This window comes from Styela clava, chromosome 6 (assembly GCF_964204865.1).
Source record: "Styela clava chromosome 6, kaStyClav1.hap1.2, whole genome shotgun sequence".
Lineage (NCBI taxonomy): Eukaryota > Metazoa > Chordata > Ascidiacea > Stolidobranchia > Styelidae > Styela > Styela clava.
In genome coordinates, this window is record NC_135255.1 from 4,614,622 (window position 1) to 4,640,000 (window position 25,379).

General features: G+C 36.7%; 2 protein-coding genes, 1 long non-coding RNA gene, 1 other non-coding gene and 1 pseudogene across 5 annotated transcripts; 2 read left to right on the plus strand and 3 right to left on the minus strand.

The window, feature by feature from the left end:
* Positions 1 to 904: 904 nt before the first annotated feature.
* Positions 905 to 8,611, minus strand: LOC120331230 (uncharacterized). The gene is made up of 5 exons (XM_039398306.2): positions 8,446 to 8,611; positions 2,419 to 2,827; positions 2,207 to 2,307; positions 1,896 to 2,100; positions 905 to 1,617 (listed from the first exon to the last, which is right to left on the minus strand). Exons 2-5 carry the CDS (start codon positions 2,665 to 2,667, stop codon positions 1,423 to 1,425), a joined length of 750 nt encoding a protein of 249 aa, XP_039254240.1. The 5' UTR covers positions 2,668 to 2,827; positions 8,446 to 8,611; the 3' UTR covers positions 905 to 1,422.
* Positions 6,937 to 23,567, plus strand: LOC120331235 (uncharacterized). The gene is made up of 3 exons (XM_078113993.1): positions 6,937 to 7,026; positions 22,859 to 23,063; positions 23,350 to 23,567. The coding sequence occupies exons 2-3, from the start codon at positions 22,872 to 22,874 to the stop codon at positions 23,524 to 23,526; spliced, it is 369 nt and encodes a 122-aa protein (XP_077970119.1). The 5' UTR covers positions 6,937 to 7,026; positions 22,859 to 22,871; the 3' UTR covers positions 23,527 to 23,567.
* Positions 10,146 to 10,299, minus strand: LOC120332091 (5.8S ribosomal RNA). Its single transcript, XR_005568048.2, has one exon. It is a non-coding gene; the product is annotated as a 5.8S ribosomal RNA (ribosomal RNA).
* Positions 12,159 to 13,244, minus strand: LOC144424955 (small subunit ribosomal RNA; annotated as a pseudogene).
* On the plus strand, positions 14,085 to 17,041 carry LOC120331249 (uncharacterized). Of its 2 annotated transcripts, XR_005567948.2 has the most exons (4): positions 14,085 to 14,210; positions 15,083 to 15,268; positions 15,432 to 15,659; positions 16,109 to 17,041. It is a non-coding gene; the product is annotated as an uncharacterized LOC120331249 (long non-coding RNA). The 2 variants fall into 2 exon arrangements; XR_013476756.1 differs by having other exon boundaries at positions 15,432 to 17,041.
* Positions 23,568 to 25,379: the final 1,812 nt, after the last annotated feature.

A 25,379-nucleotide genomic window follows, 5' to 3' on the forward strand; every position in this document is an offset into this window, starting at 1 on the left:
ACCGGTAGTAACCTTTCCGCGGACCGGCGATGGGCCGTGGACCGGTGGTTGCCGACTACTGTCCTAAGCTATCGCCTTGGCTCAGGACAGAGATTCCGGGAAAAGACTGGCGAACAAGTAAAATTAGGTGTCTCATCGCGCCCTAAATGTGTTCACATTGAGTAAAATAAAACGGAATAGTTTTGAGTGAAGTATTAGATCCAAGAATGGTTCGAATAAATTAAAAAAAAATTTTGTACTCGGCAGCGATTTTTACCGTCTTTTTAATTATTGCAAATTTGTAATCGATTGGTTTATGAGTTGCGGACAAAAGCGTACTTCCCAACAATACCTATAACAATTTAGCAAAATAATCCGTATACTTCATATCCATATATGCGAGTTCTCGAATAATTGTAAGTATGATATCTATGATTGCGTTGAGATATCATCCTTACAATAAAATGGGATCCCGTGTGCCTTTAATTCAATTAAACGCTTTTAATCAAGCACGGGTAAAATATGTGAATATTATTCAGCGAAATTTATGCTATTTTAATAATGTTTTTGTTGAAAAGAATTTGAATTCATATGAGTTGTCGCAAGTTTACAAATCCTATAATCATTTTCAACATCGCTTATGTTTTCTTTAAACTTAACTTACGTTACCGGCGGTTTTAAAACGTATATCTTGATAGATAATCGCAACGACAATATAAGTTTGATATGGACATAAGAAGCTCTCTGTATATCGACTGCTTCGTCTGCTGTTTACTCTCCTATAATCAGATTTAAGTCCCATCTTGATTGTGCTGTGTTGGCCTTCGTAGAGTTAAGTAAGTATACGATCGTGGTATTATATAACGTATGTTTCTGTTATTTGATATTGTTAGATTCTCAAATGTTTCAAACCAGCAAACCACGGTGTTTCTTTTTCAATTGCTGAGCAATAACGTTAACACGGTTTTGATAGATAGTAATGATAAAAACACAACATGTTAACGATTTCTGAATAACATAAGATAATCGCGATTCAAATATCGAATGTAACACGTTATCGATGTTTACGAGTTCTACTTATGTTAGATATCAGTGATATATTGGTAATTAAATTGGAAATCACTATATTATTCCTTTATTGGGTGAAATCGATTGTGCGCTGTTTGATTGTGGACGAGAATATTTCTGTTCATAAGCTGTTTCTGAATTCTACCGCCTGCGTTGAAATGACTTTGCATGTATCAAAATTTCCTCTGCATCACATGATTATTTTCTCATCACTGGCTTACTTTGTAGGAAATATCATCTCAGTGAATTTGTATAAAAAATCTCACACTCAATAGAACGGTAATGAATATATGATATGGAACATAAACATGGAACATAAACATGAAACATTATCATAATAGAAGAACAATGGAATAAAAATAAAATCGTGACAGACTACAATGTTCTTAGTCTTTTGTCCGGGTTTGTTGCGCTTGAATCCGTGGAAGCATATCTTTTGACTCCGGAGCGGATGACAGATGGGCTTGACAACAATTCAGAATGTCGTATGACAGTTGAAAAAGTTGAAAATCTTTTTCTCAAAGGTGGGGTGGGTGGTGAGCTAGATACCGATCTTTTTTCATCCCTTTTCTAAAATGTTAGATCAAAATATAAGTACCATGTCTGAACTAGAATTGTGTATCGGGAAAAATATTTAACTGCATAAATCTTTACTATCCATTCTATAACTTGGTATATGGAAAAATTAACAAGTTTGACAAAGAAGATATAAAATAGGGAAATAAGTACTACGGCGAGTTCTTATATTCATTATATGCGTTTATAAATCCCCCTCTCTGATATCACTCAGTTATATCGTGATAGTTTAGTATATTCTAGTTCATAGAAATATTTCATCTTTTTTTTACCTTCGAAACCCCGTGGGTTTTGTGAGGACTTGGTATATCTTTAAGCAACAATAAAATTGATTTGAGCCTCGGTGTATTTCCTTGTGGAGAACGTAATGTTGATCGAATAGTGCGGTTTCCGCTACGGGGGTCAGAGTATTTAAAGTCTGCCATTCGAATAAGACACTTTTCGTTGAGTGTATTCGATTTCATTCCATAAGAAAATCTAAAAACAAGGACAATTAAAATTAGTGAAAGATATTTTTCTCAAGCGAAGGAATTGTAAATTATTTGCAGGATGGTTACAGTTTGAAAAAAGAAAAAAAAATTACCTGTACAATTTGCTTGAAGCTGTGAATGTTTCTCCGAGCCATTTTCCATAAACATCTTCTATGATGTGATTATCCAGAAACTTTTGTAGCAGTTTTACCGTCTGTAATACAAAACATTCAATCATACAAAATTCTAATTTGAAGAACCCATTGCTCACAACTTTATAGTCTATAATCTATATAGTCCAAGAATATAAGCAACTAATTCTTACCTTTTGTCTTGTAACGTTTTCTGTTAAACTTTCACAATGAACTAACAACTTGAACATTACATTCTTTGCCTCACTACCGGTAAAACACTTTTCAAACTTTCGTAGATGTTGTCGGTGAGTTTTACAGCGTATAGCTTGCTTGAACGACATTATGAGTTTGTTCCAAATATTGGTTGCTCTGTATTTCTGCTCATTTTTCTGTTGTTTGCTATTATTTGATACCTTTGCGAAATCACGTTGAAGTCCCATTTTTGCCTGTGTTGTGTCGATGTGTTGCAAATGCGCACTGTTACTTTTAATGATTTATTTGCTCGTGTTATATAATATATGTTCAACTTTTTCTTATTTTATAATATCAGCTTCCCAAATGCGTCAAATCCGCAAATCATGCTGCTTCTTCCTCCACTATCTGTCCTTAGTGATAAGGTCAACATTGATTAATTGATAGTAATAGTATTCACAGCATAATGGATAAGCAACTTCCGATAAAGATAAGACAATCGAAAATATAATTTAGGTTGATAATCGAAAATATAATTTTATCGAAATTGTATCAATTATGTTCATAGCATTAATTACAGTAAATAATAGTATTTTCATATTTGTTCTACAAGTGAGAAAAATTATCAACTTATTATGCTAATCATATGATGAACCAATGACTTGAACAAGTCCCAGTCCAAGGACTACATAAGAATAATTATTATTATATACAACGGTTAGAGTTCCATATATGCTCATTAATATATTAGAACAAAATTAGAACAGTTTTAGCATATTGGCTACATGTCAACTCAGCAGAAAGTCGCCCTTTCGTTACAATATACAGGTTTAATATATCAATGTGTCGACGTTCACGCCCGGGCAGTCTAGCTAGCTAGACAAAAAAGTGTGCCCGTGAACTAAACAAAAATGAAAAAAATTCTGATGATTTGGAAATATCGGTTCCCACGAGAATCAGAGGAAATTTGAAAATAAGTAATATAAAGGTGATAGCACGACAGTACACCTCACTATCTTTAACTACTGAAAATGTGAAATCAGTTGGTCCATAAGTTGCGACGAATTGTTTTTTTCACAACTCAACAACAACAGCAAAAATTTAGCTTAACCTTCCCATGAGAACTCTCTCGGGCCCACTTCAGTATCGGCACAAATATTTTTTAATATCCCATTACCTGACTGCTGAGAATCCAATAACTGTAAACCCGAGGTTCCCAGAATTTTTTTCGATTTTTTTGCTTAAAAATTGATATGTATATCGAATATGTGTGAACTGTAAGCGTTAGAAAACAAAAAGTTATATAGAATCAAATTTCTTGGAATAAGTATTCCATGGCTACTTGCCTTTGAAACTGAAACCAAATTGGAACAGATCGTTTCAATCTGAAAGCCGTGTTTAACTTGAAGCCTTATAAATAAACGTGTTGCATGTGAACTTGTTCTTGGTCATCACTTATTACGATTTGATTGAGCTATTTTAAACTTCTGGATTATTACAGAGCGATTATTTACGGACAATTATCGTATTCCTGGTAAGTCAGTGATTCATTGTATACTTACTTGTAATAATGAATAATTCTTTCTGTTTCAGGTTTTGATTCCAATTGTACAATCAACAAAACAGAAGCCGAGTCACGATTCGTACATCGTGGTGGGATAAAATCTTTTATAATGGCTTACTGCATCGCTATTAACATATTCCCTATTCCATTTTACTCGAACCACTGTATCAAAATAGGATTTTGCTTCTTAGGCCGAAAGTGGAAGCATTGCATGAATGAAACGTTTGTTGATTGTTCCTTTTGTCAGATTACCCACTATTTCGTTTCTTATATTCCTACGTGAGCTGGTGACCACAAGAATGGAATTTATATTCCCTGTTTTGTTAGCACCGATTTTATAGTTGCTATTTTCACAATTAACATGTTCTTAAATGATGAATAGTCAAGAAGCGATGAAAGGGCATTGAGTTATAATCAATACGCGCTCCGGTCTTGTTGTTACGATTCATCTGAGACAACACAGTATTGCGTATAGCTACGATGTATGTGAAGAAACTGAACGATGTGATTTCATTTTTTCTCTACATTCGCTTGGGGCGCATAATATGCAGCACCCCCACCAAATGGATTTTCCGTATGAGTATTTTAATGGCATTGTTTTGCATTGTCAGGGTTAATAAATTTGACATTCCCACAGTGTGTGTACTAGGTCAAATTAGGCCATAATTTGATTCCGATTTTCCTTGTTTTAGTTCTATCACGAGTTCGGGGACTGTCTGTGTTAGCCAAGTGAACATAACCCCTGCCCATAGGTTTCAGTCCCTTTAATGTAAAGTAGGCGAACAAAAATAGTTACCTCCATATTGGTGCACACACTATTGAAGCGCCATAAATTTTATATTTTTGTTCAATGCGATACATTAAAATAACATGATAGTGAAAGAAGGGTTTACAGTTCCCATATAGTCGATATATATATCAGTTTTTAAGCAAAAAATCGCAAAAGCAAAAAATTGAACGCGGTAGGACCATTGGTCGCGTTGTTTGGAAAACTCGATCCATTTCTTGTATTTTACTCGATTTCCAATGAAATTATTTCGGACCTCCTGAAGTATGCGCACCAAGATTGCGCACAACCTGAACTCAGATTGTGTACCAGGTTAGGGTTCAGTTTATGCGACATCTTGGTGCGCATACTTCAGGAGTACCATTATTTCTTATGTGCCCACATTTACAACTTTTTATGGAATGATTGAATTCGTTGAGAATGAACTTGAGAGAGACATGACCCGCGGCCAGCGGACATTTCTTGTGACAATTCAATTTGAATGAAGTCAAACTTTCCTCCTGTAACAAAAAAATGAATGAGTCGCGAGTTTAAAAATTCTGGGAACCTCGGGTTTACAGTTATTGAATTCTCAGCAGTCAGGAAATGGGATATTAAAAAATAATTGTTCCTATACTGAAGTGGGCACGAGAGAGTTCTAATGGGAAGGTTAGGCTAAATTCTTGCTGTTGTTATTGAGTTGTGAAAAAACAATTTTTGTCGCAACTTATGGATCAACTGATTTCACATTTTCAGTAGTTAAAGATAATGCTATCACCTGCTATCATATTTATATTTATTTTTAAATTTCCCCATGATTCTCATGGGAACCGATATCTCCAAATCCTCTGGATTTTTTTTGCTTTCTGTTTAGTTCACGAGCACACTTTTTTACCTAGCTAGTCTGCTCGGGCGTGAACGTTCAGATACAACCGCGCCTTTGCGTCCATACCTTGCTATCTTATATATATAGTCAATTTTACAGTATGTGTGCGCCATCTTTGCGAGTTTCGCATCATCCGCAAATACACAGACACATTGATATATATATAAGCCTGTATACTGTAACTAAAGGGCGACTTTCTGCTGAGTTGACATGTAGCAAATATGCTGAAACTCTAGATGAAAATGAAAGATGAAAATGGCCAAGTCTTTAATGTGATAAATTCTCTTACTAACAAACCACAAATAACAAATGTGCAGATGTTTGCCACCACCATACTAATATTTTGTGGCAAACTTGTAAATACAGTGATAATTTATACATATATATATATATATATACTGTTTTCTTTTCAGCCTGGTTTTAAATTCAATTTTGTTCTTGTATATTAATGAGCATATATGGAACTTAACCGTTGGATATAAAAACTATTCTAATACCGTCCTTGGACTATCACTGGTTCAGGACATTGGTTCATCGCATGATTAGGATAATAAGTTGATAATTTTCCTCGCCTGTAGAACAAATATGAAAATCTTGTTATTTACTGTAATTATTGCTATGAATATAATTGATATAATTTCGAGAAAATGATACTTTCGATTATCAACTTATCATTGTCTTATCTTTATCGGAAGTTGCTTATCCACTGTGCTGTGAATACTATTACTATAAATTAATCAATGTTGACCTTATCACTAAGATACAGATAATGGAGGAAGAAGCAACATGATTTGCGGATTTGAAGCATTTGAGAAGATGTTATTATAAAATAAAAAAAGTTTAACATTATTGTATATAACACGAGCAAATCAATGAAAGTAACAGTGCGCAATTGCAACACATCGACGCAGCACAGCACAATGGGACTTCAACGTGATTTCGCAAAGGTATCAAATAATAGCGAACAACAGAAAAAGGAGCAGAAATACCGAGCAACCAATATTTGGAACAAACTCATACTGTCCTTTAAGCAACTATACACTGTAAAACTCACCGACATGATATACGGAAGTTTGAAAAGTGCTTTACCGGTAGTGAGGCAAAGAATGTAATGTTCAAGTTGTTAGTTCATTGTGAAAGTTCAACAGAAAACGTTACAAGACAAAAGGTAATAATTAGTTGTTTATATTCTTTAATTTTTCATGGACTATATAGATTATAGACTATAAAGTTGTGAGCAATGGGTTCTTCAAATTAGTATTTTGTATGATTGAATGTTTTGTATTACAGACGATGAAACTGCTACAAAAGTTTCTGGATAATCACATCATAGAAGATGTTTATGGAAAATGGCTCGGAGAAACATTCACAGCTTCAAGCAAATTGTACAGGTAATTTGTTTTCATTTCTCAGATTGTAACCATCTTGCAAATAATTCACAATTCCTTTGTGTGAGAAAAATATCTTCCACTAATTTTAATCGTCATTGTTTCTAGATTTTATTATGGCATGAAATCGAATATACTCAACGAAAAGTGTCTTATTCGAATGACGGACTTAAAAACTCTGACCGCCGTAGCGGAAACCAAACTGTTCGATCAACATTACGTTCTTCACAGGGAAATACACCAAAGCTCAAATCAATTTTATTGTTGCTCAAAGATATACCAAGTCCTCACAATGACCACCAGGTTTTGAAGGTAAAAAAAATATAAAATATTTTCATGAACTAGAATATACTAAACTACCACGATATAACTAAGTGATATCACAGAGGGGGAATTTATAAACGGATATAATAAATATATATAAGAACTCGCCGTGGTACTTATTCTCCTATTTTATATCTTCTAAGTCAAACTTGTTAATTTTTCATCTACCAAATTATAGAATGGATAGTAAAGGTTTATGTAGCTGATTAGTTTTTATTTTTGATAAACAATCCTAGTTCAGGCATGTACTTATATTTTGAACCTAACATTTTAGAAGAAGGATGAAAAAAGATCGGTATCTAGCTCACCACCCACCCCAACTTGAGGAAAAAATTTTCAACTTTTTCAACAGTCAAACGACAATCTGAATTGATGTCAAGCCCAACTTTCATCAAATTTGCTTCCACGGATTCAAGCGCAACGAACCCGGACAAAAGACTAAGAGCACTGTAGTCTGTCACAATTTTATTTTTATTTCATTGTTCTTCTAGTATGACAATGTTCCATGTTTATGTTCCATATCATATATATATATATATTACCGGTATATTAAGTGTGAGATTTTCTTATACATTTTCAGTAAGGTGACATTTCCTACATAGTCAGCTAGTGATGAGAAAATAATCATATGTCGCAGCAAATTTTAGACATAGTTTTGGAATGTATTCCATAAATCAAGAGAATTTTAACATGTGCAAAGTCATTTCAATGGAGATGGTAAAATTCAGAAAGCGCTCATGAACAGAAATATTCTCGTCCGCAAATAAACAGCGCAAAATCGATTTCACCCAATAAGAGAATAATATTTTAAAGTGATTTCCAATTTAATTGCCAATATAACATTGATATCTAACATAAATTGAACTCGTGAACATCGATAACGTGTTACATTGGATATTTGATTTGCGATTATCTTATGTTGATAGGAAATCGTTAATATATTATGTTTTTATCAATACTATCTAATAATCCGTGTTAACGTTATCGCTCAGCAATTGAGAAAGAAACAGCATGTTTTACGGGTTCGAAACATTTGAGAATCTAACAATATCAAATAATAGAAACATACGTTATATAATACCACGATCGTATACTTACTTAACTTTATGAAGGCCAACACAGCACAAGATGAGATTTGAATCTGATTTCAAGAGAGTAAGAATTGAAGTAAACAGCAGACGAAGCAGTCGATATACAGAGAGCTTTATATATTCCATAACAAACTTATATTGTCGTTGCGACTATCTATCTAGCTATAAGTAAAACCGCCGGTAACATCTGTTAAAATCAAAGAAATAAGCGATGTTAAAAATGAATATAGGATTTGTAAACTTGCGACAACTCATAAGAATTCAAGTTCTTTTCAACAAAAAACATTGTTATAAGAGCATAAATTTTGTTGAATATTATTCACAAATTTTACTCGTGTTAGATTGTACGAAGTACGGATCGCTTTTCTAAATTGTTATAGCTATTGTCGGAACGTACGCTATTGTCCACAACTAATAAACCAATCGATTACAAATCTGTAATAAATAAAGATGAAAAAAATTGCTACAAGTCACAAATCTTTTTTGAAATTCATTAGGACCATTCTTGGACCTGGTATTTTACTCAAAATCATTCCGTTTTATTTTAATTATTGGGAACACTTTTATGGCGTAATGGGAAACTTAATTTCACTTGTCCGCCAGTCTTTTTCCGCAATCTCTGTCTTGAGCCAAGGCAATAGTTTAACCCGGCGTTCGGTTTATCCCGCATCGCCAGTCCTGTTTACCAAGAGTGGTCCACTGGGCACTCGCATTCGAGGCGCCTGACTCCAACTAAGCGAACCGGGCTTTTTACCAATTCAAAGTTTGAGAATAGATTGAGGACGTTTCGTCCCAAATGCCTCTAATCATTCGGTTTATCAGATAAAAATGCGACAAAGCGCCAGCTATTCTGAGCGAAACTTAGAAAGAAACCAGCTACTAGATGGTTCGATTAGTCTTTCGCCCCTATACCCAAATAGGACGATCGATTTGCACTTAAGAATCGCTACGGCCCTCCATCAGAGTTTCCCATGGCTTCGACCTTCCCAGTCATAGTTCACTATCTTTCGGGTCCCAACATGGACTCTCTTGCGCGACCTCCCCAGTAGAGCGGATGCGATCGGCCGGTCGTGCGCTCCGGGTCCGACCCCGAAGGCGGCCGCCTTCACTGTCATTTCGCCTGAGAGTCTCGAACCACTCGACGACTCGCGCTCATGTTAGGCTCCTTGGTCCGTGTTTCAAGACAGGTTTGGAGAATGGCTGACGTGGCCACGGACCCCGAGCGCGTCGATGGCGCGCCACCGAAGCGGCAGTCAGCTGAACACCGGCGCTGGGACTTCCGTATGTTACAACTCGGCGCGCTCAAGAAGCGCGCAGATTCAACGCTGGATTCCTCCCGGTTCACTCGCCGTTACTCAAGGAATCCCTGTTAGTTTCTTTTTCTCCCCTTAGTAATATGCCTAAATTCAGCGGGTGCCCTTGCCTGAACTCAAGTCGTATGTGTCTTGCGGGCCTGCCCGGCCACCTGGCATTGCAAGTCGTCGCCGCCGTCGCCGAACGAGCGCGTACCGTCGCCGCCTCGACCTAACGTCGGTCTGATAATGGAACCGGACCGACCGACCTGAACCTTCCCCTTGAACAAACGGAAGGACAGCGGTGCACGGGACAAGCGGCCGTGGCGAGAAAGCTCGGCGACCGCTTCAACTTGGGACGACGCCCGGTTGTCTTTACAGAGGCCTGGTGACGTTCCTCGGGCGAGAACGAATGCGACCTTGAGGCAGACGCAGTCCCGGGATTAACTCGAGACTGCAACACGCGTTCAGAAGGTCGACGTTCAATGTGTTCTGCAATCCACATTACTTCTCGCACTTGGCTGCGTCCTTTATCGAGTCGTGAGCCTAGTGATTCACCGTTAAGAGTCGTCCTCGACGTTTCGCTCGGCGCCGAAGCGCGCGGACATCACACTGTGGGATGGACCACAAAACCACCATCGTCAACAACGACACAAAAACACCAACAAACGGCGGCGATCGACCGCCGTGCTGGGGGGACCTTGGGAGGGCGGTGGCACATCGAGCGCAGTGCCCAAACTCCACCGTCGCACAGGGCGTGTGTTTGCGTCGATTGACGGCCGCCCTCTCGACGGCACCCGAAAACAAGTGCGGTCGGTCGAGCTCTCCTGGCTCGGGCCTACCTTCGGTAATGATCCTTCCTCAGTTTCACCTACGGAAACATTGTTACGACTTTTACATCCTCTAAATCATAGGTTCTCAATGTGCTCCGTACGGAGCCCCAGGGCTCCGCGAGAGAAACCCAGGGGCTCCGCGAGCTATTCGATTACTTTTCAAAATACTGACTAATTTTGTAACTGTTCAAAGAAGCAATAACAGCTTTGATAAAATCTGACAACAGTATATTTTCGAAATATGGCAAAAAGGTGAAATTGAAAAATGACATTATTTATAAGCAGGAGCGCAGCCAGGATTGTTAGGAGGGAGTTGGTTCCGCGCAACATTCTTCGCGATTAAAAAAACGGATAACGAGATTTCTGTTGCTTAAAATATACAATCCATGACCTATGCGAGTATTTAACTAGTCTCGTCGTTATAATGTAACTGTGCTCATCGTTACTCACGTTTGATTCGAGATTACTATTAGGATTACTAAAATGTAAGAATACTATTATTCTAAAATTACATAAAATATGTGATAAACTGCCAACTATAAATAAATTGGAATCGTATTTTTGCGATCTTGAGATTTGCCAAACTTGATTTGTTCTTTCGCACTTGAGATTATTTTTAAGCAAGATATCGCCGTTTAAAAAATCACAATGCCTGGTCAAAATACGAATAATTGAAATTTATTTTATTGCATTCGGCTCCGTCGGTAGTTTTAGAATGAAAAAAATGTACATCGCGGATCGCGCGCACAATTGATTGCGTGCGGCTCCGTCGGTAGTTTCAAAATGGGAGAAAGGTACATCACGCGCACCATTGACTGTGTTTCGATTTCGCAGTTACTACGATGAAAACCTAACATAAAACCAAATTTTGTGATTTACAATGTCTACAAAAGCGTTTCCAATCTGAGGTGAGTCTGATAAAACCAAACGTGTGATCTCCCATTTTAAGTTTTAGCTTTAATATTTTAGAATGCTGCTTTTCAAGCAAGACATTTGAGTTGCAGATTTACCTCTTTAATAATTATTATTTTTAGCATTTCGTCGCCGATGACTATAACATGGTAACATATTTTTCACATTAAACCTATAATTCCCCACAGAACAAAAAAAGCAATAAACGTCGTCATTGTGTAACAACTAACAATACATGTATATGCCGAGGAAAATTTTTGATTTAGGGAGAATAAACACTGGTGTAAATATGTTTAAAGGTTCAAAAACACGCCATGCTGAGGAAAAAATTAAATTGTAACACGATTGTAACAAAATGCAATCGCGCACATTATTAGCGGCCTTTTAAGTCTTTAAAAATGTCAAAAGGGAAAAGATTCGACCCATAATTTATTAGTTTGTTTGTCAAGTGTCAAATTTACAGCTTTAGAATATATAATTTAGGTTTAAAATTTAGATTTATTTATGACTTGTATAAACTCTATTAAAAAAGGTTCAGCATTTAAATTGAGTAAAGTACTTTTACCTTGCTCAGTAATATTAATCTGAAAGTAACAATTTTAACATTTCTTTTGGGGCTCCGTGAATAGTAGTCAACATTTTCAAGGGCTCCGCAACACAAAGAGTTTGAGAATCCCTGCTCTAAATGATCAAGTTTGACGGTGTGTACAAATGGCAGTGACGTAATCAACGCAAGTTGATGACTTGCGCTTACTGGGAATTCCTCGTTCAAGGGAAACAATTGCAAGTCCCTATCCCAATTACGAATGAGGTTCAACGGGTTACCCGTACCTTTCGGCCTAGGTTAGACACTCGCTGCTTCACTGTGTAGCGCGCGTGCGGCCCCGGACATCTAAGGGCATCACAGACCTGTTATTGCTCAATCTCGTGAGGCTAAACGCCACTAGTCCGTTTAAGAAGTTAGACGACTATCAAAAAGATCGAGTGATTATTTAGCATGCCAGAGTCTCGTTCGTTATCGGAATTAACCAGACAAATTGCCCCACAAACTGAGAACAGCCACGCACCACCACCCACAGAATAGAGAAAGAGCACTCAATCTGTCAATCTTACCTGTGTCCGGGCCGGGTGACTCAAATTAAGTCAAAGGTTCCATTCCTGGTAGTGCCTTTTCGTCAATTCCTTTAAGTTTCAGCTTTGCAACCATACTTCCCCCGGATCATAAAAACGTTATTTTCCCGGAAGCTGCCGGAAAGGTCGTCATGGTAACGCTTCTCGATCACTAGTTGGCATTGTTTATAGTCAGAACTAGGACGGTATCTGATCGTCTTCGAACCCTTGACTTTTGCTCTTGATTTGAAGAAAACATTCTTGGCAAATGCTTTAGCAGTAGTTCGTCTTCCGCCGATCCAAGAATTTCAACTGAGCATTTGAACTTGGGTTAGTTGCTTGTCGGCCTAGCACAACCAACCCCGTGTAACTCCGGAAATTTCTCCCGATGTTGAATCCCCGACATGCTTGACTTGGTTCTGACAGATTATTATTGCTTCGAAAATCATCGTGCGACTTCCTGCGTTTTTCTGTGTTCTGACGGCGCTGTCTCGCGTCAAGATTAAGTGAGTGACTTATACATAAGTAAGAGATAAATAAGTAGATAAATAAGAGATAAATAAGTAAGAGAATTACAAGATATCAAGTTGACTTTAGAAGGCAAATGTATATTAGTAAAATTAAAGGTGTTGCCGCAGTTTCTATATTTATCAAAAGTATTTCCGATGTATGTATGTTTATTCGTCTCGTAAAAGCAAAAACACTGGAGTTAGTAAATATCAACATTGAAGACGGAATGTATACACAAGACCATACTGGCATAAAACACATGAACGTGCGGCATACACCCCTTATGATAAGCATAAAATGCAATAAATCGAATAAGTATAATATTGTCGTTCATACAGACAGTTGTGCGAGGAGGGTGGATTAGGCAACATGAGTAACGGTGGAGTATGCCCAACTGTTTGTACAAAGGAGTTGGTAGGACAAGACAACATCAATAAATAGAGACAATACAACATGAAATATAATACACATTTACATAATATATATACACGAGAATAACATTTGGACATATAGCACCCTCGAATAATGATACCACATACTATAAATGGGAGAAATAGTCAAGTTTATAGGAGAATGTGCATATATGGTATGTACCACTCAAGGGTGAGTGTCTTAAGCAATCACTTACAGACTCAACATTGAAAAAAATAGAAAATCACCAAATTTTGTCAGAGAATTTGAAATACTAAGGAATTGTATTTGAACTATAAATCAAGCGTGTATAAATTCAGTATGTATAAAAATGAACATGTCTAATATATTTAATTTTTTACTTTTATTGTACATAATATATTTGAATATACTAAAAATTGATGAATTGTATGCCGATGCGATCAACACCTCGTCCTCAAACACTGATGGAATGGACATATGAAAAATGAATATTGGATTATTCATCTTATGATCGCTCGAATGGTTATATACTTTTGGTTATATTTTATTATATTATCCGATTAAAAATATATATATATTCAAGTTAGTTGTTTACATGGATTATTACACGATATACTTGACTATAGAACTGATAGAATGCAGATTAGAAAACAAAATAGAGAAACAATCAATTGAAGTGGGAAGGCCCTAGGACCGGTTCAGCACTCGAAAGCACATTGACAGTAAGATTTTAAATTCACTTTAAAGCTCCCATGAGTAGATGTAGTCTAGTAGAGAGCCGCTTTGTGCTACGATTGTTCAGCATAAAAAAAAGGAATTTGTAAATGTTCTTATAGGTACCAAATACAGTAATGATTTGTCAAGGAATGTAAATTTTGATAAGAGATATGTGTATTTTGGGATAAAAAAAAAGTTGCAGTGTGAGAATTTATGCTGTGTGATCAAAGCAGTAAGCAAGAATATAAATTGACTGATGGGTGATTGAAATTGTGACGTCTGTATGAAAAAAATATATTAAATACGCATATTTTAACTTGAATTAATTAGCGTTTTATGATGAAGTTCTACTGATCTTGATAATTTTTTCCCAAACTCATTCTGTCATTGTATACGAAGTCACCAGCTGCATATTACAACATAAGAGGTGTTTTGCGTGTGCCATGATAATCCATTTTGCTTGATTTCAGGCTGGTACTAATAACCTTTTTCACATAAATTGGATACCTATTATTGCCATTATCTAAACATGGTTTCAACATATATATATATTTATAATTTTAGATGTGCCAAAAAGTTTTGAATTATTTTGTCGAGTGTTTTTAAATTATTGATTTGTCATCAATAGCAATAACTTTTTTGCTACTGCAAATTCCACCACATTTATTGAATGCATTAATATTTCTCCTGGAACCGTTACATTTTATTAATTCCAATTTGTTTTGTGGGGTATTTACATTTTTGTTTCAAATAATACTTTGTCGAAATGGCTGTTATACTTATATATAAACACATACATGCTTAGATGGTAGACAAGCTTCAATCATTGTGGGCAATTTATTTCAAAATATCGTAACTAAAATATAAATTTTTGCAGACGTCTCAAAACTCACTTTTGAAGAATGATTTGCTGTCACCAGATGGGGTTTTGGCATGGAAACACATCTAGAGGGAATTTATGAAGATATGTCTAAAAAAACATTTGAAACAGCCATGTAAACTAACAGACCAACATGTTTAACTCAATAGCTTGATAAAAATGTCTGTTAAATATCAAGCACAGGTATAGCACAAAGAATTGTTTTGGGTATTAATTCATTTGTATTTTCCTATTAGATCTATCTTCTATTGAACATTTGAATACTTGGCATGATTATTATTTCTAAAATTACCAACAGTATTCAAGTCATTAATAACAGATGAACAGGGGAAATTTTTCTTTGTAGGTTCTTCCTGCATCTGTTGCTAGGATTTCGGAGATGTCTGGATTTGAAGCAACGCCAAGTTTTGCAAACTGCAAAATACCTTTTTTGACATATGCAACAGCACTACTGACGTGGCTTCCCTCAAAGACAGAAATCTACTACTACTCTCTGAAACATCTGGAGACAAAAGACTGCAGTAGATCAGCTAAAATTTCATAAATTATTTTACACACTGGAAGTCTACAGCAGGTGATTAGCTCAAGGATTTTTTAACAAAATAAATGCTATACAGCTACATGCAACACATTCTGTAGTCATATTTAAAAAACAACAACATTCCATTGCTTCTCCAGAGTATGAAGGGCTTCAAATACTGGTACCTTCAACATGTGATGTACCATATTAGACCAAACATCTGTCAGACCCCCCTTTAAGTGTGAGATAAAAGTCTTCAAATTGTTCTACTATATCATACATATAAATTTTTCTTGGTGTGAAAAACCTTTTAGAGTTAGACCACCGGGACTATTATAAACTAACATTTGCGATCAGACCTGCTAGGTGTTTTGGTCTAACTTGTCAATTAAAGATTTCAGACCCCCCCCCTTCAAAATCTTCAGCTATGCCCGTAGGGCCTCACCCTAAATATTGAATGAATTGCCAAAAGATTTTCAGTTCAAAAGATGCATATTTTGCAGGTCGCGGGGCTGGGAATCCATCGGTGCTCCAGTCGATTGAAAAGCAGCAAAGAAAAAGAAATATGTAGCAATGACCACGTGATAGCCCCTAAATTGTCTTTTTACTCCAGCAAAGAACCACTCCCAAAGCCTTAAAAAACATCAATACCACTATTAATGTAACTTGATATACAGTGTTTATTCACATTAGTAATTAAAATAATAATTTGTATTCCTATGGATTATTGAGAAAAAAGCTTGGTTACTCCAGAAATACGTGTACCAGGTTAGGCCATACTTTTAGGTACAAATACTACGAAACTCACTTGGTTAGTCCCTGAACTCGTAATAGAACTAAAATAAGGAAATTTTGGCCTAACCCTAACGTGGTACACATACTACGTTCCGGTGTCCTCCTTTCTTGGTACGCATACTTCAGGAGTACAGAAACATGACTGTAATCACATACATCTTAATCTTCGTTCTAGCTGCTGTGTTTCTTCAATTGGTCTCGTATTCCACGAGTCCTATTGCCCATCTTGTTGTTATTATTTTGACTGCAGTACTTTGCGTATACATTTGCTCAAATTTTTTGAATACTTTCTCAAGTAGTGTTACATCTTCACATTCAGTTACATTGTTTAATAGGTATTCGCTCATGAATGATTTGAAAATATTTTTATTTTATATTAAGTGTCAGATGTTCAATGATGTGATGATGGAAATAAATTTCAGCTTCTTGCATGTGTTGAGATAGCCTTTGTATAGTCATTGACTCTTATAAAAAAGTTATTTATAGATTGGTTTGATATATTTCTTGAGCAGAGCCTTGTGTTTCTGGGTTGCATTATTAACAGAAATTGCTGCTCTACCTATGCATTCCAGATTGTTGTCACATTCACAAAAGCTGCAGTGCGCAAATCACTGGCCCTTCGTTTCGTTCGACGCCGTTGAATTCTTTCTCATATTCATCACAGCAAATTTTTAACGTTTACTCATTTTATCTCTCATGAAGTTCCAGATCTAAACTAAATTCAAAGTTTAATTTACTGGTATATTCATTTATAAAGTTAAAAATAAGGACACACGTCAAAATAAAGACGTTTCTTAAAAATAAGGACGTTGTGGAAGCAAGCCCTGATTATATGTCGAGTGGAGAAAAAACTTCTGTGAAACTTACAATACTTGAGATGGAATGAGACCAAAATGCTGTGCTACTGAGCGTTTTTTTTTTATATAAAGTGCAAAGTATTCATTTTCGTCACCACTTTACCTACATCTGACTGACATTTTTTGCAATGCATCGCATTTTTGATGCCTTGCTTTCTTTCGACAACGAAGTTGTCACATCATTCTGGTCATTTGCAAGACAGACTTTGTCTTCATTTTCACAATTATTTGTTCATTTTTATCTAATTTCTTCGTCCTTCAGCAAATATTTCGATCAGTCATCAATGAACAGGGCTAGTTTTCGAGCTGTGATGCAGGAGCGTCGTCGTCGTTAAGGAACTAGTCTGAACAAAACCAACCGTGACGCCCGCCACTTGGAGGTGCAACATCGCCTTTGTTTGTTTATTTTACGGCGAGCGGAGTTGGACATCTAGTAGTAGTATATATTTACGGCACAACGGTTGCACAACGGGCAGCAGCCGTCGGTGCAAATTTTGGTGGTAGTAGCAAATATATAAATGAGACCTCCAAAGGTCGCAGAAGACAAGGGTTCCATGTGAACAGCAGTTAAACATGGGTCAGTCGTTTTTCGGTCTAGCAGAACGATCGGATGGTTATGCCCGGGCAGCAGCCGTCGGTTCAGATTTTTGTGGTAGTAGCAAATATTCAAATAAAAGCTTTGAAGGTCGAATAGGAGAAGGCTTTCATGTGGACAGCAGTTGAACATGGTTCAGTCGCTTGTTGGTCTAGCAGAACGGTCGGATTGTTCTGCGCGGGAAGCAGCTGTCGGTGCAGATCTTGGTGATAGTAGCAAATATTCAAATGAGAGCTTTGAAGGTCTAAAAGGAGAAGGGTTCCATTTGAACAGCAGTTGAACATGGGTCAGTGGCTTGTCGGCCTAGCAGAACGGTCGCATTGTTATGCCCGGGCAGCAGCCATTGGTGCAGATCTTGATGGTAGTAGCAAATATTCAAATGAGAGTTTTGAAGGTCGAAGAGATAAAGGGTTACATGTGAACAGCAGTTCAACATAGGTCAGTCGCTTGTCGGCCCTGCAGAACGGTCACATTGTTACGCTCGGGCAGCATCCGTCGGTGCAGATCTTGGTGGTAGTAGCAAATATCCAAATAAGAGCTTTGAAGGTAGAAGAGGACAAAAGTTCCATGTGAACAACAGTTGAACATGGGTCAGTCGTTTTCGGTGCGGATCTTGGTGGTAGAAGCAAATATTCAAATGAGAGCTTTGAAGGTAGAAGACAAGAAAGGTTTCATTTAAACAGCAGTTGAACATGGGTCAGTCGCTTGTCGACCTAGCAGACGGTCGTATTGCCATGCACGGGCAGCAGCAATCGGTGCAGATCTTCGTGGTAAAAGAAAATGATCACATGCAAGCTTTGAAGTTCGAGGAAGAGAAGGCTTCCATGTGAACAGCGTTAAACATGGGTCAGTCGTTTGTCGACCTAGCATAATGGTCGCATTGTTTTTCCCGGACAGCAGCCGTCGGTGCAGGTCTTGGGGGTAGTAGCATGTATTCAAATAAGAGATTCGAAAGTTGAATAGGAGAAGGGTTTCATATGAACATCAGTTAAACATGGCACAGTCTCTTGTTGGCCAAGCAGAGCGGTCGAATTGTTATGCCCGGGCAGCAGCCGTCGGTACAGATCTTGGTGGTAATAGCAAATATTCAAAGGAGAGCTTTGAAGCAATATGTGGACGCAAAGGCCGCGGATGTATCTGAACGTTCACGCCCGAGCAGTCTAGCTAGACAAAAAAGTGTGCCCGTGAACTAAACAAAGAGGAAAAAAAATTCTGATGATTTGGAAATATTGGTTCCCACGAGAATCAGAGGAAATTTGAAAATAAATTATATAAAGGTGATAGCACGACAGTACGCCTCACTATCTTTAACTACTGAAAATGTGAAATCAGTTGGTCCATAAGTTGCGACGAATTGTTTTTTTTACAACTCAACAACAACAGCAAGAATTTAGCCTAAACTTCCCATGAGAACTCTCTCGGGCCCACTTCAGTATCGGCACAAATATTTTTTAATATCCCATTACCTGACTGATGAGAATCCAATAACTGTAAACCCGAGGTTCCCAGAATTTTCAAATTTGCGACTCGTTCATTTTCTTATTACACGTGCCCATTTATTTGGTGGAATGTTTGACTTTATTCACATTGAACTGTCACAAAAAAGAGTTTTTCATATTTACCTAAAATAAACATACGATAATACACGACGGAATGTCCACAAACCGCCGTCATGCCTCTCTCAAGGTCATTCTCAACAAATTCAATCATTCCATGAAAAGATGTAATTGGGGGCACATAAAAAATACTTCTATAGGAAATTGAGTAAAATACAAGAAATTGAATGAGTATTTCAAACACCGCGACCAATCATCGTACCGCGTTCGATTTTTTTGCTTAAAAATTAATATGTATATCAAATATGTGTGAACTGTAAGCGTTAGAAAACAAAAATTTATATAGAATCAAATTTCTTTAAATAAGTATTCCATGGCTACTTGCCTTTGAAACTGAAACCAAATTGGAACAGATCGTTTTAATCTGAAAGCCGAGTTTAACTTGAAGCCTTATAAATAAACGTGTTGCATGTGAACTTGTTCTTGGTCATCACTTATTACAATTTGATTGAGCTATTTTAAACTTCTGGATTATTACAGAGCGATTATTTACGGACAATTATCGTATTCCTGGTAAGTCAGTGTGATTCATTGTATACTTACTTTAAAATGATTAATTCTTTCTGTTTCAGGTTTTGATTCCAATTGTACAATCAACAAAACAGAAGCCGAGTCACGATTCGTACATCGTGGTGGGATAAAATCTTTTATAATGGCTTACTGCATCGCTATTAACATATTCCCTATTCCATTTTACTCGAACCACTGTATCAAAATAGGATTTTGCTTCTTAGGCCGAAAGTGGAAGCATTGCATGAATGAAACGTTTGTTGATTGTTCCTTTTGTCAGATTACCCACTATTTCGTTTCCTATATTCCTACGTGAGCTGGTGACCACAAGAATGGAATTTATATTCCCTGTTTTGTTAGCACCGATTTTATAGTTGCTATTTTCACAATTAACATGTTCTTAAATGCTGAATAGTCAAGAAGCGATGAAAGGGCATTGAGATATAATCAATACGCGCTCCGGTCTTGTTGTTACGATTCATCTGAGACAACACAGTATTGCGTATAGCTACGATGTATGTGAAGAAACTAAACGATGTGATTTCATTTTTTCTCTACGTTCGCTTGTGGCACATAATATGCAGCACCCCCACCAAATGGATTTTCCGTATGAGTATCTTAATGGCATTGTTTTGCATTGTCGGGATTTTTAAATTTGACATTCCCACAGTGTGTGTACTAGGTTAGATTAGGCCTTAATTTGATTCCGATTTTCCTTGTTTTAGTTCTATCACGAGTTCGGGGACTGTCTGTGTTAGCCAAGTGAACATAACCCCTGCCCATAGGTTTCAGTCCCTTTGATGTAAAGTAGGCGAACAAAAATAGTTACCTCCATATTGGTGCACACACTTCTGAAGCGCCATAAATTTTATATTTTTGTTCAATGCGATACATTAAAATAACATGATAGTGAAAGAAGGGTTTACAGTTCACATATAGTCGATATATATATCAGTTTTTAAGCAAAAAATCGCAAAAGCAAAAAATTGAACGCGGTAGGACCATTGGTCGCGTTGTTTGTCCATTTCTTGTATTTTACTCGATTTCCAATGAAATTATTTCGGACCTCCTGAAGTATGCGCACAACCTGAACTCAGATTGTGTACCAGGTTGGGGTTCAGTTTATGTGACATCTTGGTGCGCATACTTCAGGAGTACCATTATTTCTTATGTGCCCACATTTACAACTTTTCATGGAATGATCGAATTCGTTGAGAATGAACTGTGAATCAACTGATTTCACATTTTCAGTAGTTAAAGATATTGCTATCACCTCCTATCATCTTTATATTTATTTTTAAATTTCCCCATGATTCTCATGGAAACCGATATCTCCAAATCCTCTGGATTCTTTTTGCTTTCTGTTTAGTTCACGAGCACGCTTTTTTGCCTAGCTAGACTGCTCGGGCGTGAACGTTCAGATACAACCGCGCCTTTGCGTCCATACCTTGCTATCTTATATATATAGTCAATTTTACAGTATGTGTGCGCCATCTTTGCGAGTTTCGCATCATCAGCAAATACACAGACACATTGATATATATATAAGCCTGTATACTGTAACTAAAGGGCAACTTTCTGCTGAGTTGACATGTAGCCAATATGCTGAAACTCTATAAAGGTAGATGAAAATGGCCAAGTCTTTAATGTGATAAATTCTCTTACTAACAAACCACGAATAACAAATGTGCAGATGTTTGCCACCACCATACTAATATTTTGTGGCAAACTTGTAAATACAGTGATAATTTATACATACATATATATATATACTGTTTTCTTTTCAGCCTGGTTTTAAATTCAATTTTGTTCTTGTATATTAATGAGCATATATGGAGCTTAACCGTTGAGTATAAAAACTATTCTAATGCCGTCCTTGGACTATCACTGGTTCAAGACATTGGTTCATCGCATGATTAGGATAATAAGTTGATAATTTTCCTCGCCTGTAGAACAAATATGAAAATCTTGTTATTTACTGTAATTAATGCTATGAATATAATTGATATAATTTCGATAAAATGATACTTTTGATTATCAACTTACCATTGTCTTATCTTTATCGGAAGTTGCTTATCCACTGTGCTGTGAATACTATTACTATAAATTAATCAATGTTGACCTTATCACTAAGATACAGACTAAGATACAGATATAATGAAGGAAGAAGCATTTGCGGATTCGAAGCATTTGAGGAGATGTTATTATAAAATAAAAAAAAGTTTAACATTATTGTATATAACACGAGCAAATCAATGAAAGTAACAGTGCGCAATTGCAACACATCGACGCAGCACAGCACAATGGGACTTCAACGTGATTTCGCAAATGTATCAAATAATAGCGAACAACAGAAAAAGGAGCAGAAATACCGAGCAACCAATATTTGAAACAAACTCATACTGTCGTTTAAGCAACTATACACTGTAAAACTCACCGACAACATATACGAAAGTTTGAAAAGTGCTTTACCGGTAGTGAGGCAAAGAATGTAATGTTCAAGTTGTTAGTTCATTGTGAAAGTTCAACAGAAAACGCTACAAGACAAAAGGTAATAATTAGTTGTTTATATTCTTTAATTTTTCATGGACTATATAGATTATAGACTATAAAGTTGTGAGCAATGGGTTCTTCAAATTAGTATTTTGTATGATTGAATGTTTTGTATTACAGACGATGAAACTGCTACAAAAGTTTCTGGATAATCACATCATAGAAGATGTTTATGGAAAATGGCTCGGAGAAACATTCACAGCTTCAAGCAAAATTGTACAGGTAATTTGTTTTCATTTCCCAGATTGTAACCATCTTGCAAATAATTCACAATTCCTTTGTGTGAGAAAAATATCTTCTACTAATTTAAATCGTCATTGTTTCTAGATTTTCTTATGGAATGAAATCGAATATACTCAACGAAAAGTGTCTTATTCGAATGACGGACTTAAAAACCTCCGACCCCCGTAGCGGAAACCGCACTGTTCGATCAACATTACGTTCTTCACAGGGAAATACACCAAAGATCAAACCAATTTTATTGTTGCTCAAAGATATACCAAGTCCTCACAATGACCACCGGGTTTTGAAGGTAAAAAAAATATAAAATATTTTCATGAACTAGAATATACTAAACTACCACGATATAACTAAGTGATATCACAGAGGGGGAATTTATAAACGGATATAATAAATATATATAAGAACTCGCCGTAGTACTTTTTCCCCTATTTTATATCTTCTAAGTCAAACTTGTTAATTTTTCATCTACCAAATCATAGAATGGATAGTAAAGGTTTATGTAGCTGATTAGTTTTTATTTTTGATAAACAATCCTAGTTCAGGCATGTACTTATATTTTGAACCTAACATTTTAGAAGAAGGATGAAAAAGATCGGTATCTAGCTCACCACCCACCCCACCTTCGAGAAAACTTTTCAACTTTTTCGACAGTCAAACGACAATCTGAATTGATGTCAAGCCCAACTTTCATCAAATTTGCTTCCACGGATTCAAGCGCAACAAACCCGGACAAAAGACTAAGAGCATTGTAGTCTGTCACAATTTTTATTTCATTGTTTTTCTATTATGACAATGTTCCATGTTTATGTTCCATATCATATATATATATTACCGGTATATTAAGTGTGAGAATTTCTTATACATTTTCAGTAAGGTGACATTTCCTACATTTCCTACAAAGTAAGCTAGTGATGAGAAAATAATCATATGTTGCAGCAAATTTTAGACATAGTTTTGAAATGTATTCCATAAATCAAGAGAATTTTAACATGTGCAAAGTCATTTCAATGGAGATGGTAAAATTCAGAAAGCGCTTATGGACAGAAATATTCTCGTCCGCAATTAAACAGCGCAAAATCGATTTCACCCGATAAGAGAATAATATTTTAAAGTGATTTCCAATTTAATTGCCAATATAACATTGATATCTAACATAAATTGAACTCGTGAACATCGATAACGTGTTACATTGGATATTTAATTCGCGATTATCTTATGTTGATAGGAAATCGTTAATATATTATGTTTTTATCAATATTATCTAATAATCCATGTTAACGTTATCGCTCAGCATTTGAGAAAGAAACAGCATGTTTTGCGGGTTTGAAACATTTGAGAATCTAACAATATCAAATAATAGAAACATACGTTATATAATACCACGATCGTATACTTACTTAACTTTATGAAGGCCAACACAGCACAAGATGAGATTTGAATCTGATTTCAAGAGAGTAAGAATTGAAATAAACAGCAGACGAAGCAGTCGATATAGAGAGAGCATTATATACTCCATAACAAACTTATATTGTCGTTGCGACTATCTATCTAGCTATAAGTAAAACCGCCGGTAACATCTGTTAAAATCAAAGAAATAAGCGATGTTAAAAATGAATATAGGATTTGTGAACATGCGACAACTCATAAGAATTCAAGTTCTTTTCAACAAAAAACATTGTTATAAGAGCATAAATTTTGCTGAATAATATTCACAAATTTTACTCGTGTTAGATTGTACGAAGTACGGATCGCTTTTCTAAATTGTTATTGCTATTGTCGGAACGTACGCTATTGTCCACAACTAATAAACCAATCGATTACAAATCTGTAATAAATAAAGATGGAAAAATTGCTAAAAGTCACAAATCTTTTCTGAAATTCATTAGGACCATTCTTGGACCTGATATTTTACTCAAAATCATTCCGTTTTATTTTAATTATTGGGAACACTTTTATGGCGTAATGGAAAACTCAATTTCACTTGTCCGTCAGTCTTTTTCCGCAATCTTTGTCTTGAGCCAAGGCAATAGCTTAACCCGGCGTTCGGTTTATCCCGCATCGCCATTCCTGCTTACCAAGAGTGGTCCACTGGGCACTCGCATTCGAGGCGCCTGACTCCAACTAAGCGAACCGGGCTTTTTACCAATTCAAAGTTTGAGAATAGGTTGAGGACGTTTCGTCCCAAATGCCTCTAATCATTCGGTTTATCAGATAAAAATGCGACAAAGCGCCAGCTATCCTGAGGGAAACTTCGAAAGAAACAATCTACTAGATGGTTCGATTAGTCTTTCGCCCCTATACCCAAATAGGACGATCTGGCGAAATTGTTCGATCCAATGGGCGGCGGCGACACCCCCTTTTCGTAATGCGAAATGACACGTGGGCTTCGTCGCGGATGAGTGAGTAACGGCAAATTACGTGTCAACAATCAGCGCGAAACCAGCCAAGCGAGCGAACGGCAATTACGTGGAGGATTTCGAAACGGGGCGCGAGCCAATGGAGGGCGGCGACGCCCCCTTGTCTTATTGCGAAATGACACGTGGGCGTCGCCGCGGATGAGTGAGTAACGCCCAATCACGTGGAAGATTTCGAATCGGGGCGCGAG